This window comes from Musca vetustissima, unplaced genomic scaffold (genome assembly GCF_032173495.1).
Source record: "Musca vetustissima isolate MV318-11 ecotype Yass unplaced genomic scaffold, APGP_CSIRO_Mvet_v1 utg29798, whole genome shotgun sequence".
NCBI classification, from domain to species: Eukaryota; Metazoa; Arthropoda; class Insecta; order Diptera; family Muscidae; genus Musca; species Musca vetustissima.
The window spans coordinates 117,584-135,958 of NW_026874254.1; the positions used below are offsets into that span (position 1 = coordinate 117,584).

The 18,375-nt window shown below is 35.4% G+C and overlaps 1 protein-coding gene across 1 annotated transcript in view; it reads left to right on the plus strand.

Moving 5' to 3' along the window:
* Positions 1 to 15,439, plus strand: part of LOC133332163 (double-stranded RNA-specific editase Adar-like) — a gene marked incomplete at its 3' end in the record, with an annotated part of 108,142 nt that extends 92,703 nt beyond the window's left edge. Inside the window, exons 3-4 of the mRNA XM_061540546.1 lie at positions 10,155 to 10,239; positions 15,285 to 15,439. Coding sequence (XP_061396530.1) covers positions 10,155 to 10,239; positions 15,285 to 15,439 — 240 coding nt within the window. The remainder of the gene's footprint in view (positions 1 to 10,154; positions 10,240 to 15,284) is intronic.
* Positions 15,440 to 18,375: the final 2,936 nt, after the last annotated feature.

The following is an 18,375-nucleotide window of genomic DNA, read 5'->3' on the forward strand; positions in this document are numbered from 1 at the left end:
AAAAATCTTTAAAATATGCACGCCTAGTGGTCTTCAGGTGCTTGAAAAAAATCTGTTTAAAAAATCCACGCCTAGTGGTCTTCAGGTGCTTGAAAAAAAAATCTATTTAAAAAATCCACGCCTAGCGTGGTCTTCAGGTGACTGAAAAAAATCTATTTAAAAAATCCACGCCTAGTGTGGTCTTCAGGTGCTTGAAAAAAATCTCTTTAAAAAATCCACGCCTAGTGTGGTCTTCAGGTGCTTGAAAAAAATCTCTTTAAAAAATGCACGCCTAGTGTGGTCTTCAGGTGGTTGAAAAAAAAAATCTATTTAAAAAATCCACGCCTAGTGTGGTCTTCAGGTGCTTGAAAAAAATCTCTTTAAAAAATCCACGCCTAGTGTGGTCTTCAGGTGGTTGAAAAAAAATCTATTTAAAAAATCCACGCCTAGTGGTCTTGAGGTGCTTGAAAAAAAATCTATTTAAAAAATCCACGCCTAGTGTGGACTTCAGGTGCTTGAAAAAAAATCTGTTTAAAAAATCCACGCCTAGTGGTCTTCAGGTGCTTGAAAAAAAATCTATTTAAAATCCACACCTAGTGTGGACTTCAGGTGCTTGAAAAAAATCTTTTTAAAAAATGCACGCCTAGTGGTCTTCAGGTGCTTGAAAAAAAATCTGTTTAAAAAATCCACGCCTAGTGGTCTTCAGGTGCTTGAAAAAAAATCTATTTAAAAAATCCACGCCTTTAGGTGCTTGAAAAAATCTATTTAAAAAATCCACGCCTTTAGGTGCTTGAAAAAATCTATTTAAAAAATCCACGCCTAGTGGTCTTGAGGTGCCTGGAAAAAAATCTATTTAAAAAATCCACGCCTAGTGGTCTTGAGGTGCCAGGAAAAAATCTATTTAAAAAATCCACGACTAGTGGTCTTGAGGTGCCTGGAAAAAAATCTATTTAAAAAATCCACGCCTAGTGGTCTTGAGGTGCTTGAAAAAAATCTATTTAAAAAATCTACGCTTAGTGGTTTTCAGGTGATTGAAAAAAATCTATTTAAAAAATCCACGCCTAGTGATCTTCAGGTGCTTGAAAAAAATCTATTTAAAAAATCCACGCATAGTGCGGTCTTCAGGTGCTTGAAAAAATCGATTTAAAAATCCACGCCTAGTGGTCTTCAGGTGAAAAAATCCACGTTGTTGAATTTAAAAAAAATCACGCCTAGTGCTCTTCTGTTCCTTGAAGATATCAGCTGATATTTCCCTAGACATATGCGTACCTTTAACTTCAACTGAAATGTTTATTTCTTGCAAGTTTTTTATTTATTTGTATTTTTATTTCTTTCTTTCTTTCGTTTTTAAGTTTCTCCTGTCCTTTTGTGATTCATTTTTATATCAGCTGCTAAACGGCCTAAAAGTATGCACCACATTCTTATTTTTTTTGCTCATTTCAACAGAATTATTTCTTGAGCAAGCAAAAACATTTCAGCTTATTCTATTTTCTAAATCTTTTCAAGACCCCTTCCCCTGTTTTTTTTTGTGTAGGGAAACTATGCGCACATGTAAACTTTTAAATGCCATTGTAATAATGTTAATATTTCCACTCTATAATTTTGAACAATGTTGTTTTAATACCAAAAGAAAAAAATATAAAAAAGAGAGTAAGAAAAAATAAAAAAATTAAAAATGAATTTAATGTATGTTACCTAACTGCCATGAAAGTGATAGAGGATGGGGTGGGTCATGGTCGATTATGACAGATCATTTTCGAGGTTTATTTTTTTAATACCTTGATTTTTTTTTAAATATTTAAATATCGATTTTGAGAATATTTTTGATTGTCCTTGAACAAAAACTATTTAAAAAATCCACGCCTGTTGATAGTCCCTGAAAAAATCCATTTAAAAAATCCACGCCTTTTGATAGTCCTTGGAAAAATTCTATTTAAAAAATCCACGCCTTTGGATAGTCCTTGAAAAAATCTACTTAAAAAATCCACGCCCTTTGATAGTCCTCGAAAAAAAATCTATTTAAAAAATCCACGCCTTTTGATAGTCCTTGAAAAAATCTATTTAAAAAATCCACGTCTTTTGATAGTCCTTGGAAAAATTCTATTTAAAAAATCCACGCCTTTGGATAGTCCTTGAAAAAAACTACTTAAAAAATCCACGCCCTTTGATAGTACTCGAAAAAAAATCTATTTAAAAAATCCACGCCTTTTGATAGTACTCGAAAAAAAATCTATTTAAAAAATCCACGCCTTTTGATAATCCTTGAAAAAATCTATTTAAAAAATCCATGCCTTTTAATAGTTCTTGAAAAAAATCTATTTAAAAAATCCACGCCTGTTGACAGTCCTTGAAAAAATCTAATTTTAAAATCCACGCCTGTTGATAGTCCTTGAACAAATCTATTTAAAAAATCCACGCCTGTTGATAGTCCCTGAAAAAATCTATTTAAAAAATCCACGCCTGTTGATAGTCCCTGAAAAAATCTATTTAAAAAATCCACGCCTGTTGATAGTCCCTGAAAAAATCTATTTAAAAAATCCACGCCTGTTGATAGTCCCTGAAAAAATCTATTTAAAAAATCCACGCCTTTTGATAGTCCTTGAAAAAATCTATTTAAAAAATCCACGCCTGTTGATAGTCCCTGAAAAAATCTATTTAAAAAATCCACGCCTGTTGATAGTCCCTGAAAAAATCTATTTAAAAAATCCACGCCTGTTGATAGTCCCTGAAAAAATCTATTTAAAAAAACCACGCCTGTTGATAGTCCTTGAAAAAAAATCTATTTAAAAAATCCACGCCTGTTGATAGTCCCTGAAAAAATCTATTTAAAAAATCCACGCCTGTTGATAGTCCCTGAAAAAATCTATTTAAAAAATCCACGTCTTTTGATAGTCCTTGAAAAAATCTATTTAAAAAATCCACGCCTTTTGATAGTCCTTGAAAAAATCTATTTAAAAAATCCACGCCTTTTGATAGTCCTTGAAAAAATCTATTAAAAAATTGTCGCCTTTTGATAGTCCTTGAAGAAATCTATTTAAAAAATCCACGCCTTTTGATAGTCCTTGAAAAAATCTATTTAAAAAAATCCACGCCTTTTGATAGTCCTTGAAGAAATCTATTCCCTCTCCTTTTTTACTCTGACGATTTCAAGTATTATTTTTATAACTTCTCAGAGGAGTTTTTTTATATATTGTAGGCCCGCAACTTTTCTTCCTCCTCCTCTAGGGTATTTCAAATTCCCCATTGCCTACAGCTTCAAAGAAAATCATGTCATGTTTTTTTTTCAAAATGCATTTCAACACAACAAAATATGAGCTTCTTTTCTTTTGTTAGCACTTATATGTTATCTGGTGGCCCCGCTGCTGCAGGGTGGGTCGCTATTGCAAAGAAATTAAATTTTCTAAAGGGCCAAGGGCCCCTTCTCCAATTTGATTTGTATTTTGGATTTTTGCTGTTCAAAAGGGTGGTGGATGTTACAAACAAAGCTTTACAAAGTGCTGGCAACACCTCCCCAAAGTCCCCAATCTCCACGGTGAGGCTCTCACATATAACCTAAGAAATTATGACAGCATAGTTTTGTGCATTTTTTTCCACGGCGAAAAAAAAATATTTTTTCTTGTAAAACGAGACTAAAGGGAATCACGTCGTAATGGCGAAGACAAATGCTTGTAAAAAGGGCTTTATGTGAACTGTGCAAGGGATTTACAGCCAGCCAGTCTGTCAGGGGGCCCTCACAGTCCTCTCTCTCTCTCCCAGCCAGGGCGTTGGAGGAAAGGTTAATTTAAAGCAGTGCACGTAACAAATGCAATATCCTGGCAGGCACGTTCACTTTGTCGTAGTATGCAATGTTCTTATCCTCGCCGTCGTCGTCATCATAATCGTTCGTGTGTAGTGACAACGAAAATTGTTATCCTGGTGATAATATCACCACCACCACTGATTTTTCCTTAGTTTCAGTATTTCTTTTTTTCAGTTCCTCACGGCTACTTTGAAATAGATACGACGTGCCATAGAAATGTTTTTTTTTTGCAGCCAAAGTGCATTCCATTATTTTATTTTTTGTTCGCTTTGTGATTTTTTTTCGTTGTTTATTTATTTAAATTAAATTTGAAAGCCGCCTAAAGCTAGGCAACTCCATTTTAGTCCTTTCACCCGGCGGTAGGGAAGGAAATGACTATAAACCATTTAACTAGGAGAGAGAGAGAGGAAAAAAAGCGAACGCCTAAAACTAGGCACTAACCGAGTTTTATTTGTGCACATACAACAAAGCAACTGAGTGAACACCTAAAAGTAGACTATAAAAATTAGTTAACATCGTGTTTGTTTGCTTCACATACACTACGACTCTACATGCATACTTTTAGGCTGCAATATGAATATTTATGGCTGAGGTGTAGTAGGTAGTTAGTGGTGGTTGGCAGTTGTGTGTGTGTATTTGTTTGTTTAATTTCACATTGCAACCATTCTTTGTTGTTGTTGTTTTTCTTGTTCGAATTGCAAAAATGTGTAGTTGTAGTTCAAAGTTTCGTGGTTTCTTGTTACCGCATTGTTCTTGTTTTCCGCAGTTTTGCACTGCGTATAGCTTCCTTTAACCGCATACTGATATCTACCATAATTCCCCCTTCCACCTCCTACCCCTACCCCTCATCATCATCAGCTGTGTGGTTTGGTTTCTTGTTTTCAGTTTTTTGTTATAAATTTTCATTCAAGTGTAAAAATGTTTTAAAACTTTTCCACCACGCCAACAAAAAGAAATAAATAAACGTTTATACTAAATCAGCAGTTGCATATTTATAGGCTGTAAGGAAAACAAGAACAAACTTGAACAAATTGCCGAAGAAATAAAATACGGAACTTAAATTTAATTTTTTTAAAGAAATATATTTTCAAGATTTTTTTCAGCCCTACTTTTGAAAACTACTTTTTCAAAGACTATCAACAGGCGTGGATTTTTTAGGACGACTTTTTCAAGGACTATCAACAGGCGTGGATTTTTTAAAACGATTTTTTCCAGGACAATCGATAGGCGTGGATTTTTTAGAACGACTTTTTCAAGGACCATCAACAGGCGTGGATTTTTTTAAAACGACTTTTTCAAGGACTGTCAACAGGCGTGGATTTTTTAAAACGGCTTTTTTCAGGGACTATCAACAGGCGTTGATTTTTTAAAACGACTTTTTCAAGGACTATCAACAGGCGTGGATTTTTTTGAAACGACTTTTTCAAGGACTATCAACAGGCGTGGATTTTTTAAAACGACTTTTTCAAGGACTATCAACAGGCGTGGATTTTTAAAAAGGCCTTTTCAAGGACTATCAACAGGCGTGGATTTTTTAAAACGACTTTTTCAAGGACTATCAACAGGCGTGGATTTTTTTAAAATGACTTTTTCAAGGACTATCAAAAGGCGTAGATTTTTCAAAAAAGAATTTTCAAGGACTATCAACAGGCGTGGCATTTTTAAAAGGAATTTTCAAGGACTATCAACAGGCGTGGATTTTTTAAAACGACTTTTTCAAGGACTATCAACAGGCGTGGATTTTTTAAAACGACTTTTTCAAGGACTATCAACAGGCGTGGATTTTTTAAAACGACTTTTTCAAGGACTATCAACAGGGGTGGATTTTTCAAAAAGGAATTTTCAAGGACTATAAACAGGCGTGGATTTTTTTGAAATGACTTTTTCAAGGGCTATCAACAGGCGTGGATTTTTTAAAACGACTTTTTCAAGGACTATCAACAGGCGTGGATTTTTTAAAACGACTTTTTCAAGGACTATCAACAGACCGACCTGAAGACCACTTACTTAGATGGCTTGTTACAGAACAGATGTTCCATATACCGAGCTTAAAGATTTCCAGGTGCGTCGGTCTTTTGCGCAGTTTTTCCAATTTGAAAGATCATATTCGGCAATGTTGTCTTTCACTTGATCTTCCCATCTTATACGTGGCCTTCCTCTTCTATGTGAACCATCAGTAGGCTCGCTTATATATGTATTTTGAGCTGGGGCATTCATTCGCACAACATGGCCTAGCCATCGTAGTCGCTGCAGTTCAATACGTCTAACAATATCGATGTCCGAGAATAGCTGGTACTGGTACTCATGGTTCATTCGACGCCGATATTCACCGTCGACGTCGAGATCGACCCGTAGGTCTTTCGGAGAATTTTTCTCTCAGACACTCCAAGAGCTGCCTCATCTGGTTGCGCAAGTACCCATGTTTCAGATCCATATAACAGCACGGGTAGAATCAGCGTCTTGTAAAGTGTGAGTTTGGTCTGGCGGAGGTGGCCTTGTTTCTTAACAGTTTACTTAGACCATAGTAGCATCTGTTGGCCACCACAATCCTTCTTCGAATTTCCGAAGACTGATGTCATTGGTTTTATTTATGGCGGTACCAATGTAGATAAAATCTTTAACTACCTCAAAGCTGTAGTTCTCAAGTTCCACAATTGGTCCGAGTCTACTGGACGCCTTGCGCGTTGATACCATCAACTTGGTCTTCTCGCCGTTTACTGGCAGACCCACTTTGACAGACTCCTTTTCAATTCGTTCAAAGGTAGCTGTTACCGCTCGCAATGTTCGACCCGCTCGCAATGTTCGGCGTAGGCGAGTAACATGTGTTACTTGGTATACAGAGTGCCATTTCTGTTCACCTTTGCGTCTCGTATGACCTTTTCCAGCAAGATGTTAAAAAAATCACAAGACAAACTGTCACCTTGTCTGAATCCTCGTTCGGTATTGAAGGGCTCCGATAGGTCCTTTCCGACTTTAACTGCTGATCTTGTGCCAGTGAAAATTATCCTGCATAGCCGTATTGATTTTGCAGAAATGCCGAACGTAGACAAGGCTTTAAACACCTCTGAACGGATAGGGCTGTCGAAGGCGTCTTTATAGTCGACGAATAGGTAGTATGTATCGATGTGTTTTTCGTGGATTTTTCCAGGATTTGGCGCAGAGTGAAAATCTGGTTAATTTGCCAGGTCTGAAGCCGCATTGGTATGGTCCAATAATGTCATTGACAATTCTCTTCAATCGTTCGCACAACACACTGTATAGCACTTTATATGCGATGGGAAGAAGGCTAATTCCTCTATAATTGGCACATATCGTCTTGTCTCCTTTTTTGTGCACGGGACACAGGATACTAAGATTCCAATCATTGGACATGCCAAAATTCCTCTAGCCAAATTGTACTAATCAGCTGGTTCGTGCTCCTGACCAGCATCAGACCACCAGTCATGGATAGTTCGGCTGGTAACCCATCGGCTCCTGTTGCTTTATTGTTCTTTAACCCATTAATTGCTATTCTGACATCATCTTGGCTAGGTGGCATTACATTCTATACCGTCAAATTGTACTAATCAGATGGTACATGCTCCTGACCAGCATCTGACCACCAGTCTTGAATAGTTCGGCTGGTAACCCTTGGCTCCTGCTGCTTTATAGTTCTTCAGTCGATTAATTGCTATTCTGACCTCATCTTGGCTAGGTGGCATTACATTCTATACCGACATCTCTTATTGCTTCTGGGGTATCTTCTTCAACGTCACTATTTGATACCAGAAGCTTTTCAAAATGATCCTTCCAGATCCTCAATGCGCTGTCTGTATCTGTCACCAGGTTTCCTTCTTCATCTCTATAGGAGGATGTGCCTGCACCAAAGCCTTCTGTTTGGTGTTTTACTCGTCGGTAAAATTTCCGGACTTCATTCTGACTCCTGTACATCTCAATTTGCTCACGCTCACGTTTTTCTTGTTCTTTCTTCTGTTTTCTGAAAACACGTTTCTCCTCTCTCCTTTTCTTCCGATAATTCTCCATTACATTGTGTGTTGCTACTGTCTGCAGGGTTGTCCTATAGGCTGCATTTTTCACATCAGTAGCATTACGACACTCCTGATCGTACCATGGGTTTCGTGATGGTTGTTTTTGGTACCCAAGCATTGCTTTGCTGCAGTTTATAGGGAGTGGGCAATTCTTTGCCATTGTGCTTTTATACTATTATCGGGACAAGAAGTGCGTTCGTCAAGCAGGTGGGTAAGTTGAGCCGAGTAGGCCTTGACTACCTGTTGTGTTTGCATATTTTTGACATCGAGGTTCCGTGTTGTGTTAGATCTCACCTTTGCTGCAACATTAAGACAAGTGCGAACCTTGGCTGCTACAAAATAGTGGTCCGAATCGATATTCGCTTCTCGGATCGGTGGAACGTCTAATACACTGGATGAATGCCTTCCGTCTATCACAACATGATCAATTTGATTTCTCGTTGCTTGACCGGGAGAAATCCAAGTGGCCTTGTGCATATCGAGAGGCTTGAATCTGGTGCTGTTAACTACCATGATTTTTGCTGCCGTCAATCAACCTCATGTCGTTGTCTGATGTTTCTTTATGGAGGCTGAATTTTCCGACGGTGGGGCCAAAGATATTTTCTCTTCCGATTTTTGCATCAAAATCTCCTAGCAGAATTTCAGAATGTCATGGCCAGGGCAGCGATCATATGCTGTTTCTAGGCGCTCATAAAATATGTCTCTGGTCTGCTCATCTTTGTCTTCGGTTGGAACATGGGCGCAAATAAGCCTGATGTTGAAGAACTTCGCTTTTATACGGATTATAGCAATTCGCTCATCTACTGGAGTGAATCTGAAGACTAGGTCTTTTATTCTCCTGTTAACCATAAATCCGCTGCCAAATTCATGTCTCGTCATGGCCAGGGCAGCGATCATATGCTGTTTCTAGGCGCTCATAAAATATGTCTTTGGTCTGTTCATTTTTGTCTTCGGTCGGAGCATGGGCGCAAATAAGACTGATGTAGAAGATCTTCGCTTTTATGCGGATTATAGCAATTCGCTTATATACTGGAGTGAATCTGGAGACGAGGTCTTTTATTCTCCTGTTAACCATAAATCCGCAGCCAAATTCATGTCTCGTTTCATGGCAGCTATAATACAGGGCGTAATCGTCTGATTTACTTACGCCTGTCCATTTCCAACGCATTTCCTGTAAGGCAATAATATCGGCTTTGTACTTCTTGAGTATATCCGCCAAAGCGAGAATTGCGGCTGTTCTGTACAATGTGTGCACATTCCAAGTGCAGTTTCGCAGATCGTGGTTCTTTATACTTTTGCGGGGGTCGTCAACATTAGGGGGTTTGGTTTTCTCTTTCTTTGCTTTTTCATAGTAGGAGGGGTTTTCCGAGTATAGGCAACTAACCCGACGGCTGAACTCATTTTTTTTTAGTTCTTATGTGTGAACTCACTATTTCAACTGGTGATGAAAATAGCTACCCCAGGAGGCACCATGGGGAGGTCAGTGTCCACAATTGAGATGAATGAAGGACCAAGATAAGCCTGGGCTTCGCCATGTTAAAGCCAATCAGAGCCGTTGCTTGGTATCTATCTTCCCGTACGCCAAATTTACTTTAAAACAATATTAAAAAAAAAATCCAGGCTTATTTTTAATCCTACGTATACATACTGTCACTTTTCCATAATGTATACGCCGCATGGCCCACATAATTAATATCAATTATACTCCCCAGTGTTCGGGCTACCAAATACGTTTGCTTTTATGCATGTTTTTGTTTTCCGAACAATTTCTATTAGCAGTTGCCTTAAACAAATACATATTTAATTGGATTAGCACACAATTTGTTCATTTTTTAAATATCCACATCTTGTAAAATGCAAATTGTCCGATTCTGCAACAAATATTTGTAAAGTTTTTGTTCTCTCGATTCGACAATCAATTGAAAAGTTTTCAAACACACAGAAAAACTCCGCAGCGAACATCAACAATTAGAACAGCGAAAATTAATTAATAAATAATTGGTGGTGGGGAAAGAACGCAAAAACAGGAAACGGAAATTGGTCGATGATGGTTAGCTGGTTTCGAACTCAACGAACAAACACATACACTAAGGTCCATAATTAGACCACCACCATGACAAATCATGCGGAAAAATCAAACAGAATTGCAAACTATTTTCCATTGATCCTAGTTTTTGTTTTCTGTGATTGATGTTCAATTATAATTTGAAATTGAATACCCTCGATTTTTTTTTTGCTTAGGATACTAATTTTCGCACTTTTAAGTTTGAATATTTTTGTTGCACCTTTTTAAAAATTTTGTACAAATATAAAACTAATATTTTCGATATTTTTTTTCTCTTTTGCAGAACGTATTAACTCCATCGTACGATATGAATGGCTACAGTCGCAAATCACCTTCGAAGCGTCGCTATGAGGGATCTAAATATTCAGGTAAGTGACCTAAGTTTTCTTGTCTAGTGTGAAAGTTGTAAATAGTCACTCTCAATAAAATCACCAGATAGGGGACAAGAGTCCCGTTCCTTCAATATACATAGAAATGAATATCGGAAGCCTGCGATCTACTTTTTTCTGAGAGAAAAAAATTCGCGAAGATCCCTGATTTATTTTTTCTATAGAAAAAAATCGTGAGGCCACCGAACGACCTTTTTTCTATAGAAAAAAATTCGTGAGGCCACCGAACGACCTTTTTTCTATAGAAAAAAATTCGTGAGGCCACCGAACGACCTTTTTTCTATAGAAAAAAATTCGTGAGGCCACCGAACGACCTTTTTTCTATAGAAAAAAATTCGTGAGGCCACCGAACGACCTTTTTTCTATAGAAAAAAATTCGTGAGGCCACCGAACGACCTTTTTTCTATAGAAAAAAATTCGTGAGGCCACCGAACGACCTTTTTTCTATAGAAAAAAATTCGTGAGGCCACCGAACGACCTTTTTTCTATAGAAAAAAATTCGTGAGGCCACCGAACGACCTTTTTTCTATAGAAAAAAATTCGTGAGGCCACCGAACGACCTTTTTTCTATAGAAAAAAATTCGTGAGGCCACCGAACGACCTTTTTTCTATAGAAAAAAATTCGTGAGGCCACCGAACGACCTTTTTTCTATAGAAAAAAATTCGTGAGGCCACCGAACGACCTTTTTTCTATAGAAAAAAATTCGTGAGGCCACCGAACGACCTTTTTTCTATAGAAAAAAATTCGTGAGGCCACCGAACGACTTTTTTTCTATAGAAAAAAATTCGTGAGGCCACCGAACGACCTTTTTTCTATAGAAAAAAATTCGTGAGGCCACCGAACGACATTTTTTCTATAGAAAAAAATTCGTGAGGCCACCGAACGACTTTTTTTCTATAGAAAAAAATTCGTGAGTCCACCGAACGACTTTTTTTCTATAGAAAAAAATTCGTGAGTCCACCGAACGACTTTTTTTCTATAGAAAAAAATTCGTGAGTCCACCGAACGACTTTTTTTCTATAGAAAAAAATTCGTGAGTCCACCGAACGACTTTTTTTCTATAGAAAAAAATTCGTGAGTCCACCGAACGACTTTTTACTTCTATAGAAAAAAATTCGTGAGTCCACCGAACGACTTTTTTTCTATAGAAAAAAATTCGTGAGTCCACCGAACGACTTTTTTTCTATAGAAAAAAATTCGTGAGTCCACCGAACGACTTTTTTTCTATAGAAAAAAATTCGTGAGTCCACCGAACGACTTTTTTTCTATAGAAAAAAATTCGTGAGTCCACCGAACGACTTTTTTTTCTATAGAAAAAAATTCGTGAGTCCACCGAACGACTTTTTTTCTATAGAAAAAAATTCGTGAGTCCACCGAACGACTTTTTTTCTATAGAAAAAAATTCGTGAGTCCACCGAACGACTTTTTTTCTATAGAAAAAAATTCGTGAGTCCACCGAACGACTTTTTTTCTATAGAAAAAAATTCGTGAGTCCACCGAACGACTTTTTTTATATAGAAAAAAATTCGTGAGTCCACCGAACGACTTTTTTTCTATAGAAAAAAATTCGTGAGTCCACCGAACGACTTTTTTTCTATAGAAAAAAATTCGTGAGTCCACCGAACGACTTTTTTTCTATAGAAAAAAATTCGTGAGTCCACCGAACGACTTTTTTTCTATAGAAAAAAATTCGTGAGTCCACCGAACGACTTTTTTTCTATAGAAAAAAATTCGTGAGTCCACCGAACGACTTTTTTTCTATAGAAAAAAATTCGTGAGTCCACCGAACGACTTTTTTTCTATCGAAAAAAATTCGTGAGTCCACCGAACGACTTTTTTTCTATAGAAAAAAATTCGTGAGTCCACCGAACGACTTTTTTTCTATAGAAAAAAATTCGTGAGTCCACCGAACGACTTTTTTTCTATAGAAAAAATTTCGTGAGTCCACCGAACGACTTTTTTTCTATAGAAAAAATTTCGTGAGTCCACCGAACGACTTTTTTTCTATAGAAAAAATTTCGTGAGTCCACCGAACGACTTTTTTTTTCTGTAGAAAAAAATCGTGAGTCCACCGAACGACTTTTTTTCTGTAGAAAAAAAATCGTGAGTCCACCGAACGACTTTTTTTTTCTGTAGAAAAAAAAATCGTGAGTCCACCGAACGACTTTTTTTTCTGTAGAAAAAAAAATCGTGAGTCCACCGAACGACTTTTTTTTCTGTAGAAAAAAAAATCGTGAGTCCACCGAACGACTTTTTTTTTCTGTAGAAAAAAAAATCGTGAGTCCACCGAACGACTTTTTTTTTCTGTAGAAAAAAAAATCGTGAGTCCACCGAACGACTTTTTTTCTATAGAAAAAAATCGTGAGGCTTCCGAAAGATTTTTTTTCAATAGTCAATTTTCTATAGGAAAAATTCGTGAGATTTTCCGTTTATATTTTTGCTATAGAAAAACAAATTAATTAGACTTCTTATCTATATTTGTTTTATTTTTTGCTTTAGAAAAAATCGTGAGACATTTGATCGGTTTTTTTATTGAGGTATTTTTTAAGAAAACTCCTCCAAATCCCATATCGACAGCCCTATTTTATTCTAAATCATTTAACTACGTCATAATCAATATCTCTTTCCGAATTGTTCTGTTTATTAAATGGAATTCCATTTGCATTGTCTGAACACTCTCCCAACTTGCGTTTTGCTTCAGTATGAAATCGGAACGTTGACAGTTCGAAACATTGTCTAAAGAAGCGTCGTCGCGTTGTGGTTTTCTTTGTTAGAAAAAAAATATGAAAGAAGCTCGTGAATTTGTGTGCCACAATTGTCGCATGGAATTTCATAAACAATGTGGCCGTGACGTAGAAAATATGCCAAAATCCGAGGGGTGTGCAAAAATGTGTTGCAAATTATTAATGAAAATAAATAATCTAACCAAAGAGATCAATGAAATAAAATCGATGTTTCAACAATTTTCAAAAAGAGAACATCTACTCATCGATGCATCGGAGAGCAATATCGATGAAGCGGAGAACACTCTATGGGGGAATGATGGGGTATCAAGTGAAAAGAGGGGTATAAAGAGAACTGCTCCAATTGATTCTGATGAATTAAAACGAAGAGAAATGGATCTCTATATGGAATTTATTGGAAATGAGAGGCGCTCTGAGATGAGGGGTAAAGAGCCAGCTGCTTCTGCTGATACTGATGAAATAAAACGCAGAGAAATGGATCTCTATTTGGAATTTCTTGGTAATTAGGGTCTCTCTGCAATCTGAGCAACTTTTTTTGTTTTTGTTTTGTTATCGTATTCGCGTGTAGAAATTGTTGTTGTAAACAACAATATTATTTTTGTATACATGTGTCATCGTTTTTGTTGTTGTTATGATTTATCGACAATGCCGACAATGTATTTACCGGGGAAGTCCCTTCTGAAGCTAGAGGTCTCACATACGTATTATTTTTATATTGAACAAATGTCCCACGATTTTTTTTCCAAAGAAAAAAAGTGTTACCCAGAGGTCTTACGATTTTTTTCCTATCGAAAAATGTCGGAAGTCTCACGAATTATTTTCTATAGAAAAACAGTGTCGACCAGAGGTCTTACAATATTTTTTTTATTAACAACAATGTCGACCAGGAGGCTCACGATTTTTTCTATAGGAAAAATGTCGACCAGAGGTCTTACGAATTTTTTTTATATAGAAAAATGTCGAACAGACTTCTCATGAATTTTTTTCTATAGAAAAAAGTCGACCAGAGGTCTCACGATGTTTTTCTATAGAAAAAATGTCCACCATTGGTTTTACGATTTCTTTTCTATAAAAAAGAGACGATTGGGGGTCTCACGACTTTTTTTTCTATAAATTTTTTTTTGGCCTCACTATTTTTTTCTGTAGAAAAAAGTCGATCGCTGGCCTCACGAATTTTTTTCTATAGAAAAAAAGTCGATCGCTGGCCTCACGAATTTTTTTTCTAGAGGAAAAAAGTCGATCGCTTGCCTCACGAATTTTTTTCTAGAGGAAAAAAGTCGATGGCTGGCCTCACGAATTTTTTCTAGAGAAAAAAAGTCGATCGCTGGCTTCGCAAATTTTTTTCTATAGAAAAAAAGTCGATCGCTGGCCTCACGAATTTTTTTCTATAGAAAAAAAGTCGATCGCTGGCCTCACGAATTTTTTTCTATAGAAAAAAAGTCGATCGCTGGCCTCACGAATTTTTTTCTATAGAAAAAAGGTCGATCGCTGGCCTCACGAATTTTTTTCTATAGAAAAAAGGTCGATCGCTGGCCTCACGAATTTTTTTCTATAGAAAAAAGGTCGATCGCTGGCCTCACGAATTTTTTTCTATAGAAAAAAGGTCGATCGCTGGCCTCACGAATTTTTTTTCTATAGAAAAAAAAATCGATCGGAAGCCTCACGAATATTTTTCGGTGGACTCACGAATTTTTTGTATGGAAAAAAAGTCAATCGGGGGCGTCACGATTTTTTTTCTATAGAGAAAAAGTCGATCGGAAGCCTCACAAATTTTTTTCTATAGAAAAAAAGTCGATCGGAAGCCTCACGAATTTTTTTCGGTGGACTCACGAATTTTTTGTATGGAAAAAAAGTCAATCGGGGGCGTCACGAATTTTTTTCTATAGAGAAAAAGTCGATCGGAAGCCTCACAAATTTTTTTCTATAGAAAAAAAGTCGATCGGAAGACTCACGAATTTTTTTCTATAGAAAAAAAGTCGATCGGAAGCCTCACGAATTTTTTTCTATAGAAAAAAAGTCGATCGGAAGCCCCACGAATTCTTTTCTATAGAAAAAAGTCGATCGGTGGTCTCATGAAGTTTTTCTGTAGAAAAAAGTCCATTAGGGGACGCGCGTAGTTTTTTTCTAACAAAAAAAGTCGATCGGGGGCTTCACCTATTTTTTTTTTTATAGAAAAAATGCCGACCCGCGTTTTGAGATCTCACGATTATTTTCTAGATTAATAAGTAGCCTTGACATTCTTTAATTAATTGTTTATTTTAACCCCAACTTATTTCCAGGAACCCCCAAGAAGAAACCGCGAACCAGCAAGGAACGTGTACCCCAACCCAAAAATACAGTGGCCATGCTGAATGAGCTACGGCATGGTTTGGTATATAAGTTGGAGTCACAAACTGGTCCGGTGCATGCGCCATTGTTTACAATTTCAGTAGAGGTAAGTCCACACAGATTTCTTTTTTTCAAATAAGGCGAGGTCTTTTAAAAAAACCACAAATATTAAAATGTCGGCACCTAAAAGTATGCATCACACATTAAACAGTTACTCCAATTGCATTGCAAATGGCTCAATAGAAGAATGTGTGATGCTTTTCGAAATCGACGTTTTTAAAAATTACGAATTTGTTTCTAAGAATTAAATAACAATTTGCAATATGTGCCTAAAAGTATGCACCACACATTGATAATGATCTGAAAAATGCATGGGCCTCAAGGTAGAAACGAAATATAATAAGAAATTCTTTATAGATGGACTGAAACTACTCTATCGGCTATTTGAAACAATAATCTGTAGGCGATCTGAAAGCAGTCTTTATGGATTAAAAAAAAAATATTTTTTAAGGGACTCTTAGCAAGGCGTGGATTTTTAAAAAAATATTTTTTAAAGGACCCTTAGCAAGGCGTGAATTTAAAAAAAAATATGTTTTAATGTACTTTTAGCAAGGCGTGGATTTTTTAAAAAAATATTTTTTAAAGGACCCTTAGCAAGGCGTGAATTTAAAAAAAAATATGTTTTAATGTACTTTTAGCAAGGCGTGGATTTTTTAAAAAATATTTTTTAAAGGCCTCTTAGCAAGGCGTGGATTTTTTTTTTTAAAATATATTTTTTAAGGGACTCTTAGCAAGGCGTGGATTTTTAAAAAAAAAATATTTTTTAAAGAACTCTGAGCAAGGTGTGGATTTTTTAAAAAAATATTTTTTAAAGGACTCTCAGCAAGGCGTGGATTTTTTAAAAAAATATTTTTTAAAGGACTCTCAGCAAGGCGTGGATTTTTAAAAAAAAAATATTTTTTAAGGGACTCTTAGCAAGGCGTGGATTTTTTAAAAAATATTTTTAAGGGACTCTTAGCAAGGCGTGGATTTTTTTTTTGAAAAAAAGTAGTTTTTAAGGGACTCTCAGCAAGGCGTGGATTTTTTAAAAAATATTTTTAAGGGACTCTTAGCAAGGCGTGGATTTTTTTTGAAAAAAAGTAGTTTTTAAGGGACTCTCAGCAAGGCGTGGATTAAAAAAAAAATATTTTTTAAAGGACTCTTAGCAAGGCGTGGATTTAAAAAAAATATTTTTTTAAAGGACTATTAGCAAGGCGTGGATTTTTTAAAAAATATTTTTTAAAGGACTCTTAGCAAGGCGTGGATTTTTTAAAAAAAAAAAACATATTTTTTAAAGGACTCTTAACAAGGCGTGGATTTTTTAAAAAATATTTTTAAGGGACTCTTAGCAAGGCGTGGATTTTTTTGAAAAAAGTAGTTTTTAAGGGACTCTTAGCAAGGCGTGGACTTTTTAAAAAAATATTTTTTAAGGGGACTCTTAGCAAGGCGTGGATTTTTTAAAAAAATATTTTTAAGGGACTCTTAGCAATACTTTTTATGCTTTTTATGGGACTCTTAGCAAGGCGTGGATTTAAAAAAAAAAATACTTTTTAAGGGACTCTTAGGAAGGATTTTTTAAAAAATATTTTTAAAGGACTCTTAGGAAGGATTTTTTAAAAAATATTTTTAAGGGACTCTTAGCAAGGCGTGGATTTTTTAAAAAAATATTTTTAAAGGACTCTCAGCAAGGCGTGGATTTTAAAAAAAAATATTTTTAAGGGACTCTCAGCAAGACGTGGATTTAAAAAAAAAAAAATTTTAAAGGACTCTTAGCAAGGCGTGGATTTTTTAAAAAAATATTTTTTAAAGGACTCTTAGCAAGGCGTGGATTTTTAAAAAAAAATATTTTTTAAAGGACTCTTAGCAAGGCGTGGATTTTTAAAAAAATATATTTTTTAAAGGACTCTCAGCAAGGCGTGGATTTTTTACAAAAATATTTTTTAAAGGACTCTCAGCAAGGCGTGGATTTTTTAAAAAAATATTTTTTGACGTATTTAAAAAAAAAAATATTTTTTAAAGGATTTTTAAAAAAATATATTTTTTAAAGGATTTTTAAAAAAATATATTTTTTAAAGGATTTAAAAAAAATATTTTTTAGAATAATTGCCAAGTCGTGGATTAAAAAAAATATTTTTTAAAGGATTAAAAAAAAAAAAATTTAAAGGATAAAAAATATATATTTTTTAAAGGATTTAAAAAAATATATTTTTTAAAGGATTTAAAAAAAATATATTTTTTATAGGATTTAAAAAAATATTTTTTAAAGGATTTAAAAAAAATATTTTTTAAAGGACTCTTAGCAAGGCGTGGATTTTTAAAAAAAAAAATATTTTTTTTAAGGTCTTGGGAAATACAATTAAATATAATTTTTATTGAAATCGGAATTGATACATGAATTAATAAGCAAAAACAAATCCAAGCGCCTAATAGTATGCACCACACATTACAATTTACATTTACAAGCCATTACGAGGAAATAAAAACAACCTGAAAGGGTTTTCTATGTTTTTTTATTGACCATTTGAAAACACTATTCCAGCCGTTGGCGGAAAAAGTTGCCCATTAGAAATACAAAATGCCACCCTAAAGTACCGCCAGGCTTTTTAGCAACGGAACTTCGATGATTTTCTTTTATGGTTATGTTTGGCTTGTATTTTTCCGTTATTTGATTTCCCAGCGTTTGGTGTGTGTTTTCAGAATATTTCCGTTCTATAAACTGCTGTTATATGACCTGGTCTCTGGCATAATAACACCTGGTTGTTTGAAATTTCATATTTATATTTCCAAAAAAAAAAGGATTTGATATTTTACCTTTCAATCCCATTCGAAAAAGAAAGAACAAACTATCTCCCCCTCCGAATTGAATTGGATTGTAGCGTTTTCAAAATAAATTTGATAATATTTACCAAACGTGATGTGTTCGTTCGCCGAACCAAATAAATCAATTTTTAAGGACCTTTCAGAAATCATAACAATGTGAATGTGTCGCTTCCATTTTGTGGC